This window comes from Lissotriton helveticus, chromosome 7 (genome assembly GCF_964261635.1).
Source record: "Lissotriton helveticus chromosome 7, aLisHel1.1, whole genome shotgun sequence".
In the NCBI taxonomy this organism is placed as follows: domain Eukaryota; kingdom Metazoa; phylum Chordata; class Amphibia; order Caudata; family Salamandridae; genus Lissotriton; species Lissotriton helveticus.
In genome coordinates, this window is record NC_136068.1 from 1,731,521,372 (window position 1) to 1,731,546,350 (window position 24,979).

Below are 24,979 nucleotides of genomic sequence, written 5' to 3' on the forward strand. Positions count from 1 at the left end.
CATGTCTACCAGCAACTGGGAGCAAGATGCATGCTGTGTGTAAATGCGGCACTTTGAACTGAGAGAAAATTCAAGAAAAGAGTTAACTTTATGTTACATGAAGCACATCCATTTAGTTTTGCCCCATGTTAAAGTTTCTTTACAAATTGCGGGCATAACGACACTCAGGAACTGAAGATTCACTGGCCATTGGGCCCTCTTAGGGATCGGCCAAATCCAGACAAGATGTTTCGACTTGGCAGCCATCCGAGCCCTGAGGATTAGTTATCTGAGGGTTTTGTGCAAAGCAAGAGGCATTCTCGATCAAGGAGGTTCTTCTGCCATCATCCTCCTTGACCTCAGCGCAGCCTTTGACACAGTGAACCATCAAACCCTGATCCAACGTCTTAGGAACATCGGTGTGTCAGGCTGTGCTCTTAAGTGGCTCCAATCCTTTTTGGAAGGAAGATCATTTCAAGTGTTCGAGGACGATGTAATCTCAGACCCTATTCCGTGGAGTTGTGGTGTCCCTCAGGGCTCCTCCCTGAGCCCCACCCTCTTCAATGTTTATATGTCTTCCTTAGCGGACATTGTTGCCTCCTTCGGGATTCATATTATATGATTCGCCGATGACACGCAACTGGTCGTAGCACTGAACCAATCTTCCCAGTCGCCCATTGAGCTCCACTCCTGTCTATAGGAAGTGGTTAATTGAATGAGCCGCTCCCAGCTGAAGTTAAACGGCGACAAAACTGAGTTGATGCTGCTGGGAAATCAGAACAGCTCTAACATCAACTCAATGTGGCCTGTATGCATGCCCCCCCCCATCCCTAAACCAGAAATAAAAAGCCTCGGCATATGGTTAGATCAAGATCTTTCTTTTAAAACCCAAGCGAGAAAAACCGTGGCCTCCTGCTTCAGCCTGGTGAAAATTATTTGGAAAGTCCTCCCACTACTTTCGTTCCCAGCAACAAAAGATACTGGTCCAGGCCCTGATCCTTTCCAGGATTGATTTTGGCAATGTTCCTTATTTAGGGACAGCAAGCCCGGTGATCACGAGGTTGCAGATTGTCCAGAATGCGGCGGCTAGATTGTTGAACAGTACCAGCCACCGCTGCTCCGCAAAACCAGCCATTCAGGCTTTGCACTGGCTCCCGTTCCAAGAAAGAATACAATTGAAGGCTTTATGTATGATCCACAAGTCCCTAGCAGGGATTAGTCGCCCCATCTTGAAAGCCCTGATTCGCCCCCATAAAACCACCAGAAACCTTTGCTCAGACTCACTTCATCTAGCCGTAGTTCCTAGGATCAGAAAGGCAAGGAGTGGAGGTAGGCTCTTCTCACACAATGCTTCCAGACTGTGGAATGCCCTCCCACTGCACCTCCGTAGAGAACCTAACCACCTCATTTTCCGGAAGCTCTTATAGACTTGGCTTTTCCCTTAATCCCTTTATCCTGCTCCTTCCTATGATTGATTAGCGCTGGGACACTTCCGGGTAACCATGCCCTCTATAAATCCCTTTTTCATTTCATTAGCTATCGAGTGGCAGGTAAAAATGAGAAACATGAGAAGCTCCTCAGCTCCTATGATGAGGAAAGATTAGAGATGGAGGGCCATTCCTCAGATGTAGGCCCTGAGAGGGTAAGAATCATGCCAAAGTCCAAAGTGATCATGATTGGGAGGAAGAATTTGGAGGCAAAAACTCTCTACACTTTCCCAGATCCCCTTCAACAGTGGGAAGTGACAGGAGTCACTCTAGCAGACCTACCAGTGGAAAGGTGGTAGGAACCCTTGAGGATGAGCTTCACATATTCTCCCTGGAGGAGCAGAATCTTGAACTTGAGGAAAGAAGACTAGCGCTTGAGGTAAGTAGGGCTAAGATGGGCTTGAAGCCCAAAGATGGTGGCAGCAATACCCATAGGGAGAAGGAGTAATCCTTTGACCCTAAAATCCCCAAAGAGATTGTCGCCAAGTTTAGTGATGGTGATGACATAGACAAATTGTTTGCAGCCGTTGAGAGGCCCTGCAAAATGAGTAGGATAAGTTGTAAAAACTAGTGCCTAGATGCATCAAACAGAATTGCATTCGCAAACGGTGCGAATCGCATTTTTCGTCCGTTTGCAAATGCAATTGACTAATTTGGAATGCATCATGCATTTCGCAATTTTAGGAATCACAACCATGTTGCGATTTCTAAAATTGCGATTGCATTTAAGAAATCGCAATTAGAGATTTCTTAAATGCAATCCATGATTATTTTTAAATTGCGAATTCGCAGTTTGGAAGGGGTAAAATAGCATGAAATTGAACTTCATGCTAATTTACCTAAAACTATCAAATATGCACAAATTGCATTTTGGGAAGTTTAAATTTACACACACACATGCCCTTGGGGCATGTGTGTGTGTGTAAATTGCATTTAAAGTTACATTTCAGGGGTGCAGGGAGGGGTTCTTTGGACCCCCCCTGCACCCTTGAAATTGCATTCACATTTTGCGAATTGCAATTTGAAATTCGCAAAATGTGATTGTCTTCCCATTGATTCCTATGGGCCTTTTGGGAAGGGTTTTCCTTAATTGCGATTCGCAAATTGTGAATCGCAATTAAGGAAAAATACCGAATCGCAAAAATAAATGCGAATTGTTCATGCATTGCCGTTTGCGATTTCTAAATTGCGATTCCTTAATTTTCGCAATTTAGGAATCGCAAACGGCAACAATGATGCATCTACCCATAGGTCTCTCTACCTTGGGAGTTGTTCTCCGTAATGGGCAGAGATAGACTGCTGACCCTTAATGAGGATGTGGCTGAGTTCAATCAGCATAAGAAGGAAACACTCATAGAATGATTTGGACACACCACAAAAGAGTAAGACTACAGTTTAGGGAGAACCACAAAGGTCAAACCCAGATGTGGATAGACTTTGTGGACTCTTCAATCAAAGCCCTAGAAGGCTGGCTAAAAGGCAAACTGGTAGACAGATATGATGGGCTGTATAATTTGATTATGAAGAACGCATTTTATCCAATTGTACCTCAGACAAGTTACACCAGTATCTGGTAGAATCAGATCTTTCTAGTCCTAGAAAGCTAGACAGAAAGGTTGATGAGTGGGTATCGATATAATTACTCAAAAAGACCCAGGGCTTTGATCTCTAGATGGGGTGGCGGTTAAAGCCCTAAAAAACCAATGGAGAGAGATCATAAGCCTACCAGAGAAACTCCCTCAAGACCCCATAACCCTATTAAGGAGGATAAAAACCCATCCTAACTTTGGCAAGCATAGTAAGGGATAACCAGGGCTTAAAAACTCTTAGTGCTTTTACTGCCAACATGCAGCACACTACATAGGGGATGTAGCCTGTCCCAAAAGGGTGGTTAGCACTGGGTTGTTCGATGTAGACATTGGCGAGGACACTTCAGATGAGGGGATCCTCTTAGTTTTCAAAAAGGGTCTATATGGTAAACTGGTGATCCATGAGGGTGGTAGTAAGCACTCACTCCATCTAGGTGAATGGAATGCCTACCCCTAGCCTGAGAGACAAAGGAACCTATCCTATCATAGTGGGTGACAGGTTGGTGTTTACAGATCAGTATGTGTCAGGAGAAACAAGAAGAGTAAGGGTTGTCCCACTGGAGGTTACAGTTAGACCTGTAGCCTTAGTGCCCCTAGAAACAGAGAGCACCCTTATCTGGCATAGAGTGGTAGTAATTTATGACCTCTTCTTAGACTGTATCCTAGGCAATGACCACCCAGAGGTTGGCCTGATCCCAGAAGGGGCGATTACCCATGGGCACGGCCCTACCCAAAGGTCCTGGGAAACCTGTCCCCAAAGATAGAAGACTTAGGTCTCCACAGAAAGGAAAAGGGTAAGAAATGGAAAAGGAAGCAACTCTGAACTAGCTACTCAGTACAGCATTCTTCCCCAGCAAGGGAGATCACAAAGTTGGCACTAGTAAGGCCTCTCCTGATCGCAAGAAAGTCCTAAAAAAGTCAGGCACCTGTTCAGAAAAAGGGTGTTACCCCTGAACTGACAGGAGGGAGAGTGGAAGAAAAGTGCCTGGCACAGGAAATGGTAGACCACACTCTAAACAGGAAGAGAGATTCCAAGAGCCCACAGTTGGTAGCTCACCCACATGTCAGTGGGGAGCTCAGGGTGTGGTTATAGGCTACTGATAGCTGTCTGGGTATTTAGACAGAATATTGAAACAAAATATCCCCATGCTAAAATATTGTGATATGGAAATATCGTCAGCAAGATCGATTTCAAGAATATCAATTGTAAGGTAAGTAATATCGATTTATAAAATATAGAAGTCATTAATATCTTTGCAAAAAAATAGTTGTTTAAAATATTTTTTTTCATGAGTGTTATGTATTTTAGTATATATTTTAAATGTATGAAATGTAATTTTTTGTATAAGTATTGTTTATGTTTTTTAATGTATGTGTTACATGTTTAGGAATTGATTACGATGATGTTAGGAAGGCTCCGAATGGCATTCAAATCGTCCAAATCCAATTGATTTAGAACCCGCCTTTCCGAAAAGACTCGGATACTTTTCCCAATGAAGATTACGATGGCTAGAAAGTGTTCGGATTGTCCGTCTCGGTGCCGAAAGGCATTGGGAGTAACCGAGTCGGTCGGAACTGAATTGTAGCGGTCTATGGACCGCGTTTCCAGCCAGCGATTAGGATTTCAGATTCAGACAGACTTTCCAAATCATTTGTTCCGGCATGGATCGGCTGTCGGAATCTAACTTTGGGGGCCAGTAGCAGGCCCCACTTAACCCGGGCCCTTTGATTTGGGCCCACGGGTCCCCCCTTCCCAAGCATGCACAATGTGGCAGGCACCATGGGGTGCCCGTCACAGAGTGCAAGGTTTTCCCCAACCACCCCTTTTGTCAAACGGGAGTCTGTGTTCTTGTTCGGGGCACAGGCTCCCTTCGAAGTCAATAGGAGTCTGACCGAACGATGTCTGGAAGCATCATTATCGTTCAGTTGGACTCACAGAACTCAATTCGGTCGCATACGATTTGGTCGTAAGAGTTTCCGAACGACATCATAATTGGCCCCTTAGTAGTTATTAAATTAAATTTAATTGAATTTTGTATTTTTCATTTCTGCAGCAGGTTGTGCGTTTATAGGGGAATAGGGTGGGAAGTAAATTAGAATGACAGTCGTAGGCATCTCTGCAGTCCCGTCAGAGGCGAAAAACATTATAATAAATTAATGATTATTTTTTTATTTAATTGATATTCAATTGTGTTAATTGTGCTATTAATTTTTTGGGGTACAATTTATGTGTGGGTTGTGGGGTTTATAGAGGTAAAGGATAAGAAGTACCTTATCTTTAATTAATTAATAGGAAGGGGTCGAGTCCGATGTCGATCGGAAGGGTTCCAAATCAGAGTGGGGTTTGCCGAAACCGATCCAGAGCCCTTGTTTCCGACCGACTTGTTCCCAGTTCTGAACGACCAAGTACGATGCCTGAAAACCATTAGGGCTGACCAAATCGGTTTCGAAAGGCATTCAGAGAGGTCGAGCCTTTCCGGAGCTGATTCGTACAGCTCTATGGACTTGGTTTCTGAACAAGCGAGTACTGATGACTGATTCGGACAGCCTTTCCGATTCGATTTGCCTGAAACAAAAAGGCTGCCAGAATCGGTCTTTGGGGGACCTTAGCAGGCCCTCCTTCACCTGGGATCCTCTGAATCAGGCCTGTGGGGGTACACATGGGCCTCCCTTCACAACAATGCACAGCAAGGCAGGCACCATGGGGTGCCTGCCACAGGGTGCACAATTTTCCTCAGCCACCCTTTCTTCAATAGGAGCCTGTGTTCATGTTCTTAAGACAGGCTCCCATTAAAGTCAATGAGAGTCCGACCTCCGCCCAAATCGTATTCGGATGTATACAGATGCATCATACTCACTCGGTCAGATTCCCCAGATCCGAGTCGTACTGAAAGCATTCCGGAACCAATTCGGTCAGTATCCTTTCCGAGCGAGATCAGAATTGACCCCATTGTTGTTAATTAATATTAATTAATTAAATATGTTAATTTGGTATTTTGTTTTTTAGGTGCGGGTTGTGGGTTATCGGGGTAAAGACTGGGAAGTAATTTATTTTTTGTTAATTAATAATTAGTTGTCAAGTAATATTAATTAATTAAGTGATCATTAATTGTGTTCATTTTGTAAATATTTTTTAAGGGGCAGGTCTGGCTTTTATAGGGGTGAAGGGTGGGAAGTAATTTATTTTAAATTAATTAATAATTAGTTAATAATTAATATTATTGATTTAAAAATTAACTGTTTTCATTGTTTAATTACATTTTTTAGGTGTGGCTTTTGGGTTTATAGTTGGTAACTAGTATTAGTTATTTATTTAAAAATTTATTTTAATTGTGAAATTCATTTTTTAAGTTTAATTTTAGGTGTGGGTTGTGTAGATTATATGGGTAAACGGTGGAAGTTAATTAATGTTAATGAATTATAATTTGTTTTTTATTTAATAATTAATACCATTGTTTAATTGATAATTAATTATGATAATGGTGCATTTATATATTTTTTAGATTTTAGATGTGGGTTTTGGAGGGGTATGGAGTGGGAAGTAAATTAATTTTGTGCAATTAATTTAGTAAATATTAATTATTAATTTAACTTGTTCCGTTGGCGCGTCGGCCAATGGCCGTTGCGAGCACTTCCTGGCTAGTGCTGCGCACGTCCGTTGGCCGATGCGGCCCCGCCCACCTATTAAAAGTCCAGCACGTGGCAGAATTCGCGCCGCGATTAACGGGTTAAAAATGTATCATACTAATTGTATAAATCATTTTTTGTTAAATGTTATGAGTATGCTGTGTGTTTTCTGCAGGTATATCGCGGGAAGAACATTAATTATAATTAATTAATATTGAATATTTAATTCATGAAAATTGGTTTGTTGATGAATATTTATATTAATAGTGTAAATAATTTTTTAGGTGCAGGTTGTGAGTTATGACGTGTAATAGGGTGGGGAGTAACTAAACTAAATGTATGTAATATTTAATGTTTTTGTTAAGAACTAATTTGAAAATAAAAAAAATTAGTAGGAAGATTATTTTTGTATTTTATTTATAATAATATTTGTAGGTATTTGTGATATGCATTTAACATTGTAATATGTTTTTATTTTTAATTTCTTGTAATATTAAATATATTTGTATTTTATTTGTCAACATATTTCTATTTTTTTTATTCACATTATTTTTAAAATAATGTTATTTTGTTTATTTTTAATGGTGAACTGACTGGAGTGGTAATAGTACATTTTACCCCTCCACTTTCCAACACTATCACTACTGTTGCACTTATTGGAGTGGGAGTATTACATTTTACCCCTCCACAATACAACACTCCCTACTGTTGTACTGACTGGAGTGGGAATAGTAAATTTTATACCTCCGCTACCCAACACCTTCCCTACTGTAGAGATTGGAATGGGAATAGTAAATTTATCCCTTCGAATTCCAACATTTTTCCTACTGTTGAACTGCTGGATTGGGTACACTAAATATTGCCAATCTGCAATCCAACGCTTTTACTACTGTTACATGTTTTGGAGGGAGATTTGTAAAATAAAATTGTCAACTTTCTTTTTATTATATTTCTTCATCAAAAATGACAAGACATTTAAAAAAGAATTCAAAACGTGGGCAATCGGTCCTGTCTACAATGCTATTTCCAGACACAGTTACAAGCAACATATCGATCGTCCATTTTATTTGTTGTCTCACGTTTTATTCCTAATCAACCCTACACCCTCCCTACCCCTCCTCCCACCCTCCCCCTATGAACTGAAAGAAAAGTACTCCGTCAGGATTCCTGATATATAGTGGTGTGTTCTATACTTGTGCTGTTGTTAGGGTGTGCACCAAAACCGGGGCAGTCCTGGGGTGCTTCTGGTGCTGCTCAGGCCCTCATCAGAACTGAAAAAGGTGCAGAGCTCGCATTCATGACAGGAACGCCACTAAGGGTAGTCCTGTGGAGAGATAGTTGAGCAAGGACCCCCATGTATATTCAACATTTTTTAAATATTCCCTGAATATATTGCTCATCTGCTTCTTTGAAATCGCTTGCCAGAAGCGGGCGTGCCATTGAGTCAGGGTTCGAGCAGCAGGTTTCCTCCATGCAGCTGCTACAGCCATCTTCACCGCCCCCAGACGCAACCACATCACCCCTCTTATCCGCATTTGTTTGGTATTTCAGGGGTCAGATCGGAGTCCCACTAACACAAAGGCTAGGTCATTTGGCACCGGATAGCCCAAAATTCCTTTGATTTGGGTTAGGATTTCGGGCCAGAAAGGCCTAATAGGCAGTCCCTCCAGATTTGACCAAAGTCACCCAGGAGCCCACCGCCTCTCCAAAATATGTCTGAAGTGGATGGAAAGCATTTTTTCAATTTCATAGGGTACATGTACCAGTCGTACAAGAGTTTGTAGTGTATTTCTTGCAGGGAGAGTTTGTGGTTGTGTGCCGTTCTTCTTCTGAAATGCTGTTACTTAAGGTGCGCTCCAAAAAAGTATGTAGAGAGTTGGAGATGAGGGTGTAGTGTGCAGTAATAAATCATACAGGAAGGTAATCATACCCGTGTTACTTTCTGGCTTCTTTATAAAGATCTCCAGTGAGGAAAGCTCCCTTGTAGCCACGCTCCTAATAGCAGGTTGTAACGCTCGGGCGCGTAATAATTGATAGTGAAAGAATTCCTCCTTCATAATTGAGAAATCTCACTGACAGTTTTCAAAGGAGAGTATGTCTGTGTTGTGGAAAATGTGTGATAATACTAGACAGCCCCCTTCCCTTCATGCATCAAATGGGCCCGGGTGCAGAGCTGCAGGGAACATGGGGTTATAATTAATTGGAGTGAAAGGAGCGGGGAAGGTTGTCCATGTTGTTTTCGGAAGTACAGTTCCTGTCAGACAACTAAGATAAGCATTTGGGGGGGGGTCAGCCCTCGGTTTCCACCATAAGTCACAGATGACCCTTCCGGCGATCGCCCTTTCCAATGCTTATCTGATTTCCTTTGGGACCATTCCATGATGACCCTAAGTTGAACCCCTTATAAAAGAGGTTAAAGTCTGGGAGGCCCAGCCCCCCCCTCTAATTTAGGGCGTTAAAGTAGCTTGAAGGGTAGGCGAGCACAGTTATTTTGCCAAACGAATGTAGTGAGAGTGGTCTGGAGTGTCTTCGGAAATCAGGTTTAGAGGTCAATGGGGAGACTACGAAACAAATATAGAAATTTGGGAAGCACGACCATTTTGAATGCATGAATTCTGCCTAGCCATGATAAGAAAAAGGGGAGCCCATCTCTTTATATCGGCCTTTAGACTATTTAAACGTGATGGGCAGTTAGGCTGGAATAGTTGCGAGAGCTTAAGTGTCAGTTTGACCATGAGGTATGTAAGGCTCTTTTCTGATAGATACATCTGCCGTGTGGATTCCTCACCTTGTGAATATCCCCTTGCGTCAGCAACATTCGGAAATTCTTTTTGTAGCTACGCGCCGACGTGGACTTGGATGTCATAGAGGTTCGGCATCGCACGCGACTCCGCTGACGTCACCGACGCCTACAATAGGCCCACGCCGGTGTGATGACATCAGTTCCCTTTTTTCCGCGTCGTCGACGCTAACGGTTTTGGGATACTCAGTAGCTTTTGGTAACTCTGTTACTGTTTTTCTTTGTTTCTTTACTCTCTTGCCTCTTTGTCTCCTTATAATGTCGACAAAGAAGACTGGATTTAAACCCTGCAGGGAGTGCGGGAAGATGATGTCTGTTACGGACCCACACCAGGACTGTATTTGGTGTTTGAGCTCCGACCACGACGTAGATGGATGCTCGTCGTGTCAAAAAATGAACCCAAAGGCCCTGCGAGAAAGGGAGACCAAGCTTCTTGTGGCAAAAATGAAAGCCGATAAAGGAAAGAAGTCTTCAAAATCCTGCTTGAGGAAGTCGAGGTCGAGGTCAAAATCAAGATCTCGAGAGGCGTCGGCTTCGAAGTCTTCGTCGGATCATGCTTCGAGGTCGCATAAGAAGCATAAGAAAAGGAGACATGAATCTCGACGTCATTTGGGTGAGAAGTCGGGCTCGAGGTCGAGATCACCCAAGAAGGTTAAATCGAAGGTGATCCCACCACAAGAGGTTTCGGATCAAGAGGGCGAGGCCTCGCCTTCGGAGTCACAAGTTCAATCTCCGACTCCGGTTTCCGATCCGACTCCGACACCGTCTCCGGCTCAAGAAGAGGTCGGTGAAGTTCCTAATGAGGAAGAGGAATCGGCTCCTGTTGATGAACCAGATTCGAATCTGCCTCGAGATCGGCCTGAGGGTGATCATCCACCTTTTCCAGCACCAGGTCAGGATCCTTCAGCGTTCCTGAATGCTATGTATGGTGTATTCTCGAGGTCATGGTACCCCTCTGGCGCATCTTTGGGTCCCATGGGTCCAATGGCATTGAATTTGGGTGTGCCTCACTCTTATGCCCCGGGACCTTTCATGCCGTATATGCCGGCCCCGACTCCGCTGTGGCAGTACCCGGCTCCACCGAGGTCGACGCCGGCTCGACCGAAGTCGACGACTGCAGCACCGGCGTCGCCCGCTCCAAGCAAATCTTTGGAGCATCCTTCTAAGCCTTCGGATTCGGTACCGACGTCGGCTCCGGCGCCGTCAGAGTCGACAGTGGATCCGGCTGCAATCCGTGTTAAACAGAGATCTAGGAGAGAAGCTCAACATCTCCTGGAAGAACGGAGGTATTATGAGTCTCATTCAGACTTGGAGGAAGGTGAACTGGATGAGAATTATTTCGAGGAGCTAGCTGATGCTAGTGGTCTTGATTTTTCCCCAGAGTGGGTGTTGCCACCAGGTCCAGATGCGCCCTCTACGGATGTTCAACCATATCACGTGGTAATGAAAAAGGCAGCAGGACTTTTAGGCTTGACATTACCTACTGTTGAATTTAAATCAAACCTGCTTACAGAGGTTCTCCATTCACCGAGCTCAGCTGTGGAACCATTACTCCCATTTAATGAGGCGTTAACTGAACCCATTATGGAGGTGTGGAAAAAGCCTCTTTCTGCGTCTAAGCATGGGCGGATTTTGCGGATCCACGATTCACGAATTTGCGAATTCACGGATCGTGGATCCGCAAAATCCGGGGATTTTGCGGATCCACGATCGGCGGATTTGGGGGCGGGGCTTCCTCGAGTGTGTGGGCGGGGACAAACGGACGGGGCTTCCATGCGAGCGCACATGCCTCTTGTGTGTATAAAAGGTCAGAGACCGATCAGAGCGGCAGATTAAGAGACAGAAGCTCCTGGTCACAGGAACTGCATGGGGATTGCGCTCGTGAAAGTCAAAGATGCAAATGCCTCTGGCCTGCATCACAGCGGATTTTCGATGGTATATTTGGGAAGAAGGCACACCTGCCCCGCCTCCACAACGCTCACGATTGATTTTGGGCTGATGAATGAGTCACTGAATTTAAGCTTCAACTAGGGCACATGCTTTATTGATATCTGCAAGTGTTTCCTGTTGAGGTTTATTTTTTGTGCCAGGACCGTCGTGCCAGAATGAACCCTGCCCTTCATATTTATTCAAGAAGACACCACCGTTTTTCCCCATCGTAAATAATTTACGATGGCGCCGGCAAGCTGCCAGCGCCATCCTGAAAAAGTTACTTAATTAGCTTCAACAGGAAGCTCCAACTGATAAAATAAAGCAGGCGCTCGAGCCCCTGCTGTATCTTATCTATTAGAGCTTCCTGTTGAAGCTAATTAAGTAACTATTTGAGGATGGCGCTGGCAGCTTGCCGGCGCCATCGTAAATTAGGCTTTGAACTTTTGACCGCGGAATCCGCCGCTCGCGGATTGCGGATTTTCGGTAAATTCGCGAGAGTTCGCGGACCGCGAATTTACCGAAAATCCGCAAAATCCGCGATCGGAGCGGATTTTGCGCTCATGCTTACTGCTGTCTCAAAAGGTGTGTCTAGGTGACATTGAGTGGCTCCTGAAGACCCTGCATTTTTATCATCTCACCCTTCTCCTGAAAGTCTGGTGATTCAAGCTGCGTGCTCAAAAAAGTCAGTTGCTGCTTTTCCCCAAGTGCCTGGTGACAAGGAAGCTAAAAAACAGGATCAAGTGGCCAATAAACTTTTTCCTCCGCAAGTATGGCGTTAAAATCAACGAATGCCACTTGTCTTATGGTGGAATTGTGCACGGACTTATGGACTCAATGCTTTATTGATTCCAAAGGTTCCAGAAGACTGCAGAGGTGACTTTGAGGAAGTTTTATCTGATACTCAAGCTGCAGCTCGTCAAGTTATCCAGAGCAGTCTAGATACTGCAGATTCTGTTGCAAGGATCATGGGCACTGCGGTTGCGACAAGGCGTTCAGCTTGGCTAAAATCCTCGGATTTTTCCGCTGATGTGCAGTCTGCGTTGTTAGATCTGCCTTTTGATGGTGAAGGACTCTTTGGCAAGAAGTCAGATACAGCCTTAGAGAGATTTAAGGATAGCAGGGCAACTGCTAGATCTCTTGGTCTTCAAGTAAGAGGTTCAACGGCCAGAAAGTTTAGAGGTTTTGGACGCTCTTCTTTTCGTACCTATAGACAAGGTCAACAGCAGCAACAACAGCAGCAGCAGCAAAATACATTGTATAGGTCATACAGGGGAAAACAAAGGTCACGTCCTCGAGGGTGTCAAGCCTCGTCCTCCTCCACGTCCTCTAACCCCCCAGCCACAGAAAAGCAGCCCTAGATCCGCCATTCAGGATCATGTGGGTCCGGTGGGGGGTAGGCTTACCCACTTTCTACGGGATTGGGAATCGGTTACATCAGATCTTTGGGTTCTCAATCTTGTAGAAAATGGGTATGCCCTTCCCTTTCTGGAATTCCCTCCCAATTACCCTCCTTGCCAGGGATATTGCTCAGAGTAACATCTGTTACTCCTACAGGAGGAAGTCCAAACTCTGATGAGAAAGGGTGCGATAGAGGTGGTCCCAGAGAAGGAAAGGGGTCAGGGATGCTACTCCCGGTATTTCCTGATCCCCAAAAAGGATGGCAGGCTTCGTCCAATCCTGGATCTCAGGATCTTGAATTTTTATCTGAAGCAGGAGAAATTCAAGATGCTCACCCTTGCTCAAGTTCTTCAGGCACTGCTGGAAGAAGACTGGATGGTGTCGCTCGACTTGCAGGATGCGTACTTTCACATCCCCATCTTGAAGTCACACAGGAAGTATCTCCGTTTTACGGTGGGATCGCAGCACTATTAGTTTGCGGTCCTTCTATTTGGGCTTACTACTGCACCTCGAGTCTTCACCAAGGTGATGGCAGTGGTGGCGGCGCATCTTAGAAGGTCAGGGATTCCTGTATTCCCTTATTTGGACGACTGGCTGATCAAAGCAGAGTCGTCAGAGAGAGTGCTCCATCATCTGCAGGAGACAACCCAGTTGTTGTACAGGTTGGGTTTTCCGATAAATGTACCCAAATCTCACCTGGTGCCCACCCAGCGCAACCTGTTCATAGGTGCGGTACTGGACACAACTGTATGTCGCGCATTCCCTCCTCCTCAAAGGATTCACGACATACAGGAAATGATTCCTTTATTTTGCAATGGAGCGGTCGTTCCAGTCCTGAAGGTCCTTCGCCTGCTCGGTCTGATGGCTTCAAACATTCTGTTGGTCAACCATTCACGCTGGCACATGAGGGCGCTCCAGTGGTGCCTCCGCAGGCAGTGGTATCAGCACAACGGGGATCTCAGGGAGTCTGTGAGGATCTCCAGAGAAGCTGCGGCGGATCTGTCTTGGTGGTGCGTGGAAGGCAACCTGCCTCAGGGGAAGCCTTTTCAGTTGCCTCCTCCGGTGGCCACAGTGATAACGGATGCATCCACTCTAGGGTGGGGTGCTCATCTGGGGGATCTGGAGGTCAAGGGTCTTTGGTCTCCAGAGGAAAGGTTGCTTCACATCAACCTTCTAGAATTGCGGGCGATACGTTTGGCTCTCAAGGCCTTCCTCCCTTCCCTTCCCGGTCAGTCGGTTCAAGTCCTGACGGACAACACGACCGCGATGTGGTACATCAACAAGCAGGGAGGTGTGGGGTCGCAGTGTCTCTGCAGAGAGGCTCTGCGTCTCTGGTCCTGGGTTCAGGACCATCAGATTTGTCTGATGGCGAATCATCTGGCCGGAGTTCTGAACGTTCGTGCAGACAGTCTCAGTCGGCAGTTCTCTGCTGACCATGATTGGAGGCTTCACCCGGAGGTGGTTCACGACATCTTTCAGATGTGGGAGACTCCTCGGGTGGACCTGTTCGCCACTCGCGAGAATGCTCACTGCCTGTCTTTCTGCAGTCTCCAGTATCCGATGCAAGGAGCCTTGGGGGACGCGTTTCAGTTGAGTTGGGGAAATCAACTCCTTTACGCGTTTCCTCCCACACCTTTGATTCCTCGGGTTCTGAGGAAAATTCGCCAAGACCGGGCCCAAGTCATATTGGTCGCCCCGGACTGGCCAAGAAGGGTGTGGTATACAAATCTTCTCCACCTCTCCTCTCACCCGCCGCTCCGTCTCCCTGTCAGGGCAGACCTCCTCTCTCAGATGGAGGGGCAGGTTCTACACCCCCACCTCCAGACATTACACCTTCATGCCTGGAGATTGAACGGGGCAACCTGAATTCCTTTTCTCTCCCGCCTGGCGTTGTGGATGTCATCTTGTCAGCCAGGCGTGACTCCACTAAGTCCATCTATTCTTATAGATGGTCAAAATTTGTCACATGATGTGGGGGGAAATCTATTGACCCTTTGAGAGCCCATTTGTCTGATGTTCTCCAGTTTGCCCTTTCTCTGGCGCAACAGGTGCTTGCTGTTGCCACAGTGAAGGGCTATCTTTCAGCGTTGTCGGCATTTCTTTGTTTGCCTGACCAGCCATATCTTTTTAAATATCCTGTGGTTTTAAGGTTTTTGAAGGGCCTCACAAATAAGTTCCCTCCTACTCCTTTTATTGTGCCTCAGTGGGACTTAAATCTTGTATTGACCTTTTTGATGGGTGCTCCCTTTGAGCCTCTTCACAAATGTCCTATGAGGCTTCTGACTCTTAAAACAGTCTTCCTCGTTTCAATAACCTCGGCAAGGAGGGTAAGTGAGCTTCAAGCTCTTAGTTACAAGCCCCTTTTCTTGACCATTCATGCTGATCGAATGGTTCTTAGGACCAGGGCTGCTTTTCTGCCTAAGGTGGTGACTCCTTTCCACCTTGGTCAATCCATTACCCTCCCTACCTTTTATCCTACCCCACACCCTTCTAAGGATGAGGAGAGGTTGCACCGTCTGGACCCCAAGAGGGCGGTGTCCTTTTACTTGGACAGATCTAAAGACTTTTGTTTGGATGACCAGCTCTTCATTGGGTTTGCTGGCTGCAAGAAAGGAAGAGCGGTCCATAAAAGAAATTTGTCGAGATGGATCGTCCTCTGTATAAAGATCTGCTACTCTTTGGCCGGTAAGGAACCACCAGAGGGTATAAGGGCTCATTCTACAAGAGCTAAGTCTTCAACCTCAGAATTGGCTAGAGGTGTTCCTGTAGTGGATATTTGTAGAGCGGCAACTTGGTCTTCCTGCCACACTTTTGCGAAGCATTACTGCTTGGATTCCGAAGTGAGGAGGGACAGTCACTTTGCACGCTCTGTTCTCCAGGACTTCCTGGTTTAGAAGAGTGGACACCCTCCTCCGGGAGTGGGGACTTCTGTGGGACTCTATTCACAAGGTGAGGAATCCACACGGCAGATGTATCTATCAGAAGAACAAGTTACTTACCTTCGGTAACGCTTTTTCTGGTAGATACAATATCTGCCTGTGGATTCCTCACTGACCCACCCGCCTCCCCGTTGTCCACTCTTCTATACCTGAGTTTCTGTAATGTATTTATTTTATTGTCAAGGGTTTGTTTATTTCAAATGTTTTATTGCATTTGCTTCACACTGTGTGTGTTACCTTGATATTTGTACTGCGTATACTGTCTATATCAAATCAAATCAAATTTAGCTTTATTCGATTTATCTGAAAAATCATAAAAGCATACAGGTACAGTTTATACCATGAATTTAAAAAGATTTCCACATTAAAAAAGTTTGTAAAGGAACTGTAAAACATTTTTCCATATATAAAAAGTCAGCGATAAACATATAACCAAAAAAGTCTCATGTTAGAACTGGTAAAGAATTTAAACATGTAAGGCTTACACCATAGAGTTTCTGTATTTCATCACTGACATTAGAAAACGAGAAACAACAAAAATAAGATGCACCTCATCTAACAAAAGTAACTTCAGATAAGCAGTTTTACATGTTCTTATGCCCCAAGATTTAAGAAGAGGTAAGAGGAATAATTTCCTCGGGGCAGAGTAGAGATTACAGAAGAACATAATATGAATGTTACTTTGCGATGAATGGTCATCGCATGGGCAAATTAAATTCGCCGAAGTCCAATCATTGTGTTTTGGGAGGGTGACCATACGGAAAAAGGTACCTAAACGCAGCCTTGTAAGAAGCATGCGAGGGTAAGGTGCAGTTTCGATCCTGAGATACATTTGTAAACCTTCACTAGGGGTAATTTTTTGATAACTCAGGGTAGAAGTCTTAAGTTTCTCAATGTTCCATCTGGCGCTTTCCAATTGTGTGATTAAAAGTTTTTTGAGAGCTGGCCTGGACAAGTTTTCTAGGGACTCTGGAGTATCATAAAATTCGGGGTGTCCAATTTTAGAGAACATCAGCTGGACGTATCGTAGCCATTTGATTTTGGATACACCATCCAAGTTTTTACAGTCCGCGATGAGTTCTCTGTTAAATTGGCATTCCATAGTGGTCCAGATTTTGTGCCACAGCAAACACGGTGATAACTTTATAGTGTCGCTAAGGTATTTAAGGCCAGTCTCAATGTGGGTAGTAAAAGTCGAAGTAGATTTGCTCACACCTAGTAAATATCGGATAAAAAGGTTCTCACAGGTTTGTAACGAAGACATGTTTTCAAAACCCCATAGGCCTGCTCCATAAGTGACTGTCGCTATACACTTGGCTTGATAAATCTGTAACATCTCAGCAGTCGGTTTGCCCCCGATTTTTGCTGCGAAAGTTCGCAGGGCCCCAATGGCACGACTAAAGGCAAGTTTCCTAGCAGATACTGCGTGTTTCCAACCTCCTTTCCTCTCAAAAACAACACCCAGATAGCAAAAGGTGTCCGTGCACTCAATTCTTTGCTCGTCAAGATATATCGAACATTGTGGCCTTTTATTCTTTTGGGTGCATGGCATGGAGAAAGTTTTGGAGATGTTCACTTTCAGATTTCGTTTCCCCATGTAAGATGAGAATTCAGTTACTGCTCTCTGCAGCCCTACCTTAGTCCTAGACATGATTGCCGCGTCATCGGCATATAAAAGAATGGGTACAGGCCTACCATTGACAGCTGGATAATCACTTGGCAGATTTATTAAATGTTCTACAATAGAATTTATATAAAAGCTAAATAAGAGGGGCGCAAGTATGCAGCCTTGCCTAACCCCTCTATTTATGGCAAATTTCTGTGTGCATTGACCCTGGGACCCGAACCTCACTCTAGCCCCAGCATCTCTATATAGTTCTTTTATGAATATAATGATGGTGGGATCCACCCCGATATGTTCCAATGTTGACCAGAGCTGTAGATGGTCCACACAGTCAAATGCTGAGCTGAGGTCAACAAAGGTAACAAACAGGTCCCCTTTTTTGGCCTCGGTATATTTGGAGATCAAGAGGGACAGGTTTAAACATTGTTCCTGGGTACCCATTCCCTTTCGGAACCCGTATTGGAGTTCGGAGATGACCTTTTTCTCTGTCTCCCAATGTTGGATTCTCTTGGATTGGAGACCGTCCAATAAAGATATAGGACGGTAGCAAGCAGGATCGTCCCTATTCCCCTTTTTAAAGATGGGCACTACAATTGCATCTGACCAGGTGTTAATTAGGCCACATTTGTTTCCCATGTTCAAAACGTTAGTTAAGAGGGGAGCCCAGAATTCGAGGTTTGTTTTGTAAACGTCCACAGGGGTGTGGTCGGGGCCAGGAGCTTTCCCTGATGGGCTTTCTCTGATGGCATTTTCCACTTCTAGAGAGGTAAAAACTAGATCAATTGGATAGGGGGATACTGGGGGGTCGCTTGACTGGTAATCCTGAATTAAATTATTCAAGGATGAGGTTTCCTTTTGTTGGTTCTGCGTGTCCCCCTGGCTATTGGTATAAAGTTTACCGTAGTGTTCTACCCAAAGCTCTGCCGTAATTGCTACATCTATGCAATTGTCACTAACTTTTGTGTTATATACCGATCTTATAACTTTCCAAAAGAGGTTAGTGTCCTTATTCCTGGCAGCTTCCCCCAAAGCTTCCCAGGCCTCCCTTTTCATTATTGCCTTCCGATGGTTAATTTCCCTCTTATACTCTCGTCTGGCCTTGGAAATTTGCACCCTATCTTTGGGAATAGCATTTAAAACTTTCTTCAAATTCTTTAGGGCAGCTGTACACCTGGAGTCGAACCACCCACGTGTGTGTTTCCCATTCTTTTTATGGCTCCTAGTTAGCGTGTCTTTAATGTAAAGCTGAATATTAGCGAAGGCTGCCATGATCGCCTTTGGATCAATATCTTCTTCTAAACAGACAGATATGTCTGTAAAGCAAGATGATATGAGGCTGTGAAAGAAAAGTAAAGGATTCAATTTCTCCCACTTTAACACATAGCCGTTTATCTTTGTTAAAGTGACCTCAAGTGAATATAGCGGCCCACTAGATTCCTTTGCTTTCTCCTCTGCGATCATTACCCCAAAAATAATCGGATAATGATCGCTCATTGGGTCGTCCCCAATCTCCCAAAAAGTTATCAAGTCGGGTTTAGTGGGTGACATTAGTGCGAAGTCAATTGTGGTTTCACAGCCTCTACCATTGTATGTTGGGGCAAAGGGAACTGGGGGGGAACATGCCCTATACTGTCTATATGTCTACTGTCATTGGTCCGTCCGTGTGCCTCGAAGGCATGGAAAAAAGGGCGGAACTGATGTTATCATGCCGGCGTGGGCCTATTGTAGGCGTCGGTGACGTCAGCGGAGTCGCGTGCAATGCCGTGCCTCTATGACTTCCAAGTCCACGTCGGCACGAAGCTACAAAAAGAATTTCCGAATGTTGCTGACGCAATGGGATATTCACAAGGTGAGGAATCCACAGGCAGATATTGTATCTACCAGAAAAAGCGTTACCGAAGGTAAGTAACTTGTTCCTTAGCCCTTTGGAAGGGTGTTGTGAGGATGAGAGACTCCATTTCTATCTCTGGGAGAGTTAGGTTAAGAAGCAAAGACTTTGATCAATTAATTCAGAAGCAGGCCACCCTTTCGTATAAACTCAAGTTGTTTTGTAGTGCCAGCAATTAATTCTGTGGATCTGTCAGGGGAGCAGGATGGCATCTGCAAATAAGGAAATCTTATGTTCCTCTGCTCTGAAAGTGATCCCTTTAATTGATCAATTGGCTCTTATCATTGCTGCAAAGGGTTTTATACCCATTGTAAAGAGAAGGGGTGAGAGTGGACAGCCCTGTCTCGTACCGCTCTCCAACTGAAACGGTGCTGCACCTACTCCATTCACAATGACCCTCGAGTTAGCTGAAGCGTAATTGCTTGGATCATGGTAATAAATGTCTCACTAAAACCGAATCGTCTTAAAGTAGCAAAAAGAAAAGCCCATTTCACGCGGCCAACTGCCTTTTCAGTGTCTAGGCCAGGTAAGACGGATGTATGACATTACAACGCATACTTTTACATCGCATGCCTTTACAACGCGGTTTTTACATCGCATACCTTTACAACGCATAGCGCTTTGGGGTGCTGGATAGTGAATAGTTTAATTTACTATTCCAACTCCAGTCCCCGTGGACACCATGGAAGGTGTTGGACAGTAAATTAAACGTATTCCCTATCCTAGAGGGCCCCCCAGCGCAATGCGTTGTAATGGTTTGCATTGTAAAAGTTGCGTCGTAAAGGCACTGCGTGGTAAAAGTTGCGTTGTAAAGGATGTTTCCCAGGTAAGACTGTTGGGACCCCTTTTTTATTTGTTTTCTCTATGAGATGTAGGACTCTACATACATTATCATGGATCTGGCTCCCTATAATAAATCCTGATTGGTCTGGGAGGATTAGGTCGTGCATTACATTTTCCAGTTGTGCGGCCGGAATCTTGGAATAAAGCTTAGCATCAAGATTGATGAGAGCTATAGGTCGATAAGAGATGGGGTCTTTGCCTGATTTGGGGGTAACTGTGAATGAGTGCTTCTCTCATAGACTTCGTGACCTGTCCAACTTGGGCAATGTGGTTATACAGAGAAGTCAAGTGCATGGTTAGTTCTACACTAAATTTTTTCTAGGAGCGCGCCGTCAGACCATCTAATCCCGGGGATTTAAAGAGTTTTAGGGAGTCAATGCCCTGCCGTACTTCCTCTTCCCTTATAGGCTCTTTCAGTTTCTCATATTGTTCTGGTGTGATTTGTGGTACGTTTGTTTTATCCAAATAATCTTATTGAGATTGGAGATTTGTGGGTTCAGTAGTATACAGTGATGAATTAGAAATGCCCAAAATCTCTGCCATCTGTTGATCTGCCAGCTCCAGGACGCCTGTATGGTTGCTGATGTGGCTGATGTACTCCTTTTCTGTTTTTACTCTTAGTTGGCATGTGTGAGAAGTTAGCCTGGTATATGCTGTACACTAATTAAAGTGGGCAACTTGCACCATTACAAAAAACCCTTATTGATGATTAGGTTAAAGACAACTTTTATTGAAAGCTATCCTAGTGGTAGCTATGGAGAGCAGCCTTCAGGCTAAGTCTCGAAGGGCGCGCTCCTGGAAACGGACACTTACTTTGGCTGCCCTTTGCTGTTCTTGCTGCCCCTGGCTGTACGCTGGAGCATTTTTTGTCTGACTGACTGCTTGGCTGTTGGGGGGACCCGCATCCTCTGCCTCGCGGACCGCGCGCTGCCCAGGACTACATCTCCCAGAAGGGCAGCGCAGTCTCGCGAGAGGCGTGAGGCATCTCTCCCGCCCCGGGGCTTTATATGTATATGTATGTATAAATCATTTTATAACGCGCTCTGTTACTTGGGAGTATCCTGGCGCGAGGGAAAGAGCAGAAAGAAAAACAGCAAGAGTCAGCTTAAGCAAACTTCTAAAAAGATAGGTTTTCAGGCTTTTTTTAAAAAGGGCAACACATTGGATGGAGCGCAAGTGAAGGGGAAGAGCGTTCCAGGCTCGTGCTGCCACTACCGCGATAGACTGGCCACCTAATCTAGTTCGCTTAAAGCGAGGAAGGATCATTCTGAACAGAGAGGACGACCTAAGAGCTCTAGTGGGAGCATAGAGGGCAAATCTTCTTTTCAAATAGGCAGGCCCCTGATCATGGTTGGCTCTAAAAGAGAGCACCAAGGCTTTAAAGAGAATGCGCTGAGGCACAGGCAACCAATGAAGACTGGACATGTGGGAGCGAACGCTTTTCCATCTTGGAACATTAAAAAGGAGGCGTACAGTGGCATTCTGGATAACCGACAGGCGTTTAACCAAGTACGCCGGAATGCCACTAAACAGAGCATTCGCATAGTCCAACCTTGCTAGGATAAGTGCCCGGGCAACAGTCTCCTTGGCTTCTCTAGGGAGCAATGGGAAAATTCGCCGTAGCATTCTCAAGGTAGCAAAACATGTCCCGGATAATTTCTTTATATGGTCCTCAAACCGTAAATCCTCTCCGAATCATATACCGAGATTTTTTGCCGGGCCCCCCATCACCTTAGGGCTGGGAAAATTCGGAGGCCACAGTGAGTTTTTAAAACTAAGGGGGAAGGTGCCATAGAAGAGGACCTCTGATTTTTCCTCGTTGCATTTTAACTGAGCCAAGGTTAGCCACCGAAAAACAGAAGACAAGCAGAGCTGGACCTTTGAGGTGTCCAGATGTTCGTCTGGCCAAGTAAAGAGCAGCTGAGTATCATCAGCATACCCTATAATCTTAGCCCCGTACTGTTCCGCTAGATACACCAGAGGGGTGATGTAAATGTTGAACAGTAGGGGACTAAGGGTAGATCCCTGTGGCACCCCAGTAAGAAGTGGTTTAGGCTCTGAGGCATAGGGCGGCATCCAGACCTGTTGGGTCCTCTCAGATAGAAAGGAAGACAGCCAGGCCAGGGCTTTGCCACCAATGCCAATTGCAGATAGCCTGGCAAGGAGGAGCTCGTAGGGGACAGTGTCGAACGCGGCAGAGAGGTCCAATAAAATCAGGACCGCTCTGCCGCCCCCGCCCAAACATTCCCGAATCGACTCCGCCATCTCCACCAAAGCTGTCTCTGTGCTAAAGGCCGCCCTGAATCCGGACTGAGCCGGATGCAAAGCATTAGACCTCTCCACAAAACTCGCCAGTTGACGGAAAGCCACTTTTTCCGCATATTTTAGCCAGTGCTGGCAAGAGAGATATAGGGCGATAATTCCCAGGAACAGTGGGGTCCAGCCCAGGCTTCTTCAAAAGCGGCAACAGCTTTGCCTGCTTCCATTTTACAGGGACCACTGTTGAGGATAGAGAAAGATTCACTATCTCAGCAACATCCCTGCATACTATGCTCGCCACCTCTGAAAGTACCCGAGCAGGGCAGGGATTTAAGAGATTGGAGGAGAAGCAAGACATCGCCCTCTGTAGCCATCGAGAAATTTAAGAACTGTTCAGTTTCACAATAACTTGGCCAGATCGAAAAACCATCCACTGAACTAACCTCAGGTAATGCGGAAAGCAAATCATGCTGAATTTTTGCTATTTTATTTATAAAAAATTCCGACAAATCTTCACACCATTGTTCAGAGGACGGAAATATAGTAGTTTCAGCGACTGGGGATACAAAAATTTTAACTATAGAAAACATTTCTCTGCTATTATTTTCCGCTTTGGCTATTCTCCCTGCAAAATAGTTTCCTTTGGCAGTTTTAATGGCGGCATAATAATTTTTTTGGGCTGAGCGCAGGTCGGCCTTTGCCTCCAAGCTATACCCGCGCCTCCAGATGCGCTCCAGCTTTTTACACCCCAGTTTCATCTCCCTCAGCTCAGGAGAGAACCAGGGCTGAGAAGGAGTATGCCGGCATCTGGACACAGTGGCATGCCTGGTAGACACATTAGCCGCCCGCAAAACCCACCCATCAAAGTCATCAACCGCCTTACCAATCTCAGGGGTAAGCCTCAGGTGGGTTTTTGAGATCTCTTGGCTGAACACGGCCAAGTTGATTTTCTGGGGGTGAGCGGCGGGCAATGTAGAAACAGATCTACCTCCGTTGTCCATCTCCCATGAAAATCTAACGAAGTTGTGGTCCGACCACGTAACCTTTTCTACATTGAGGTCTTTAATGGGAAAGTTAGAGCACACTAGGTCTAAAAGATGCCCTTTTTCATGGGTTGGAGAGATCACCCATTGTTTAAGCTGTGCTAGTTCGAAGGTTTCCCCCAGTCGGCGAGCTTCGGTGGAATCAGTGACATCTACATGGATGTTGAAGTCGCCGACCAGAAGGAATTTTGGGAAGCTCAAGGCCCGTGGCACTATGCACTCCTCCAAAGTATCAAAGAAATGACTGGTGTGGCCCGGGGGCCTATAGATTAGTGACCCTCCCAGGGTAAAATGGGGACTAATGATGAGAGAAAAATGAAAAATCTCACCATCCACACCCACTGCTAATTGCTCGGAGGTGAAGTGCCATCCTTCTTTATAAATTACAGCTAATCGACCCCCTCTACCCAGGGGCCTATCCGCTCTAGCGATCTTAAAGCCTCTGGGAACAGCGAGCTCAACAACTGGGGCACACGAGTCAGTAAGCCACGTTTCTGTAATAAAAAGGAGCTCAAGCTGACCGTCCACTAATAGTTCAAAGATATCAGCTGCGTGCTTCACCACAGATCTTGCATTAATTAACCCGGCCTTAATTGTTGTAGAACTCGTGTCACCGATGGTGCGAGGGGGTAGAGAGAGCTGAGGCAGGAAACCACAGCTCGGGCACTTCAAAGAAACGCAGTTCTGTCCCCCTCGCAGGCAACGATCACCACCGGCGGGCCGCACCCACCTCAAAAGATCATCACGAGAGTAAACGATCCTATCAGGCATGGGGCGACCATGGTAGAGGGGGGCATTATAACTGGCCCTGGGCCCGTCCGAGGCACGGACGGGCACAGACGGGCCCTCCTTTGGCGCTCCTTCGGCGCGCAGACGGCGCGCCCGCTGCGCGAGACCGCTGCGCGCTCGATGGGGCATGCTATTTAACGCCCAAGCCCCTCCCCGAGCTGGACCGCTAACTCCCGACCAGCCGGGGACCGGGCCTCACCAAAGATGGCGCCGCCCGACCTGGCCCTCCACAACAATCGGCACAGGCAAGCCGCGGTGGAACAGGGCCCAGGGGAACCGGGAAGCAGCACAGAAGATGTTAAAAACGGTGCAAATTAATTAAAAAGCATACATCACAATTATCAATCAATTGAATGTAAAAATCAGGTTTTATAAAACACGCTAATTAGATAATGCTGCAGAGAGCGAGTGGGCAGAAGAGGAACTCTCGCAGTCTGCCCGCCTTTCCCCAACGATGTCGCAAGGTGCTGCCACCACCTCGATCAGTCGCGAGGGCCCACAAAGTTAGGATCTATTTAACGCCCAAGCCCCTCCCCGAGCTGGACCGCTAAATTGCAGCGCGGACTCCTGCGGCACGGGACGTGCTCCTGGAAATGGACACTTACTTTCTCAGCCCTTTTGCTGTTCTTGCTGCCCCTGGCTGTACTCGGGAGCGTTTTTTGTTTGACTGACTGCTTGGCTGTTGGGGGGACCCTTGCTGCTCGCCTCCCGCCTCCTCTGCCTCGCGCGCTGCCCAGGACTACATCTCCCAGAAGGGCAGCGCGGTCTCGCAAGCGGCATCT

At 45.8% G+C, this 24,979-nt stretch overlaps 1 protein-coding gene across 1 annotated transcript in view; it reads left to right on the forward strand.

The window, feature by feature from the left end:
- The window catches only part of LOC144769667 (uncharacterized), a 759,350-nt gene that overhangs the window by 373,990 nt on the left and 360,381 nt on the right, over positions 1-24,979 (forward strand). The window contains exon 16 of the mRNA XM_078653842.1: positions 15,692-15,710. Coding sequence (XP_078509968.1) covers positions 15,692-15,710 — 19 coding nt within the window. The remainder of the gene's footprint in view (positions 1-15,691; positions 15,711-24,979) is intronic.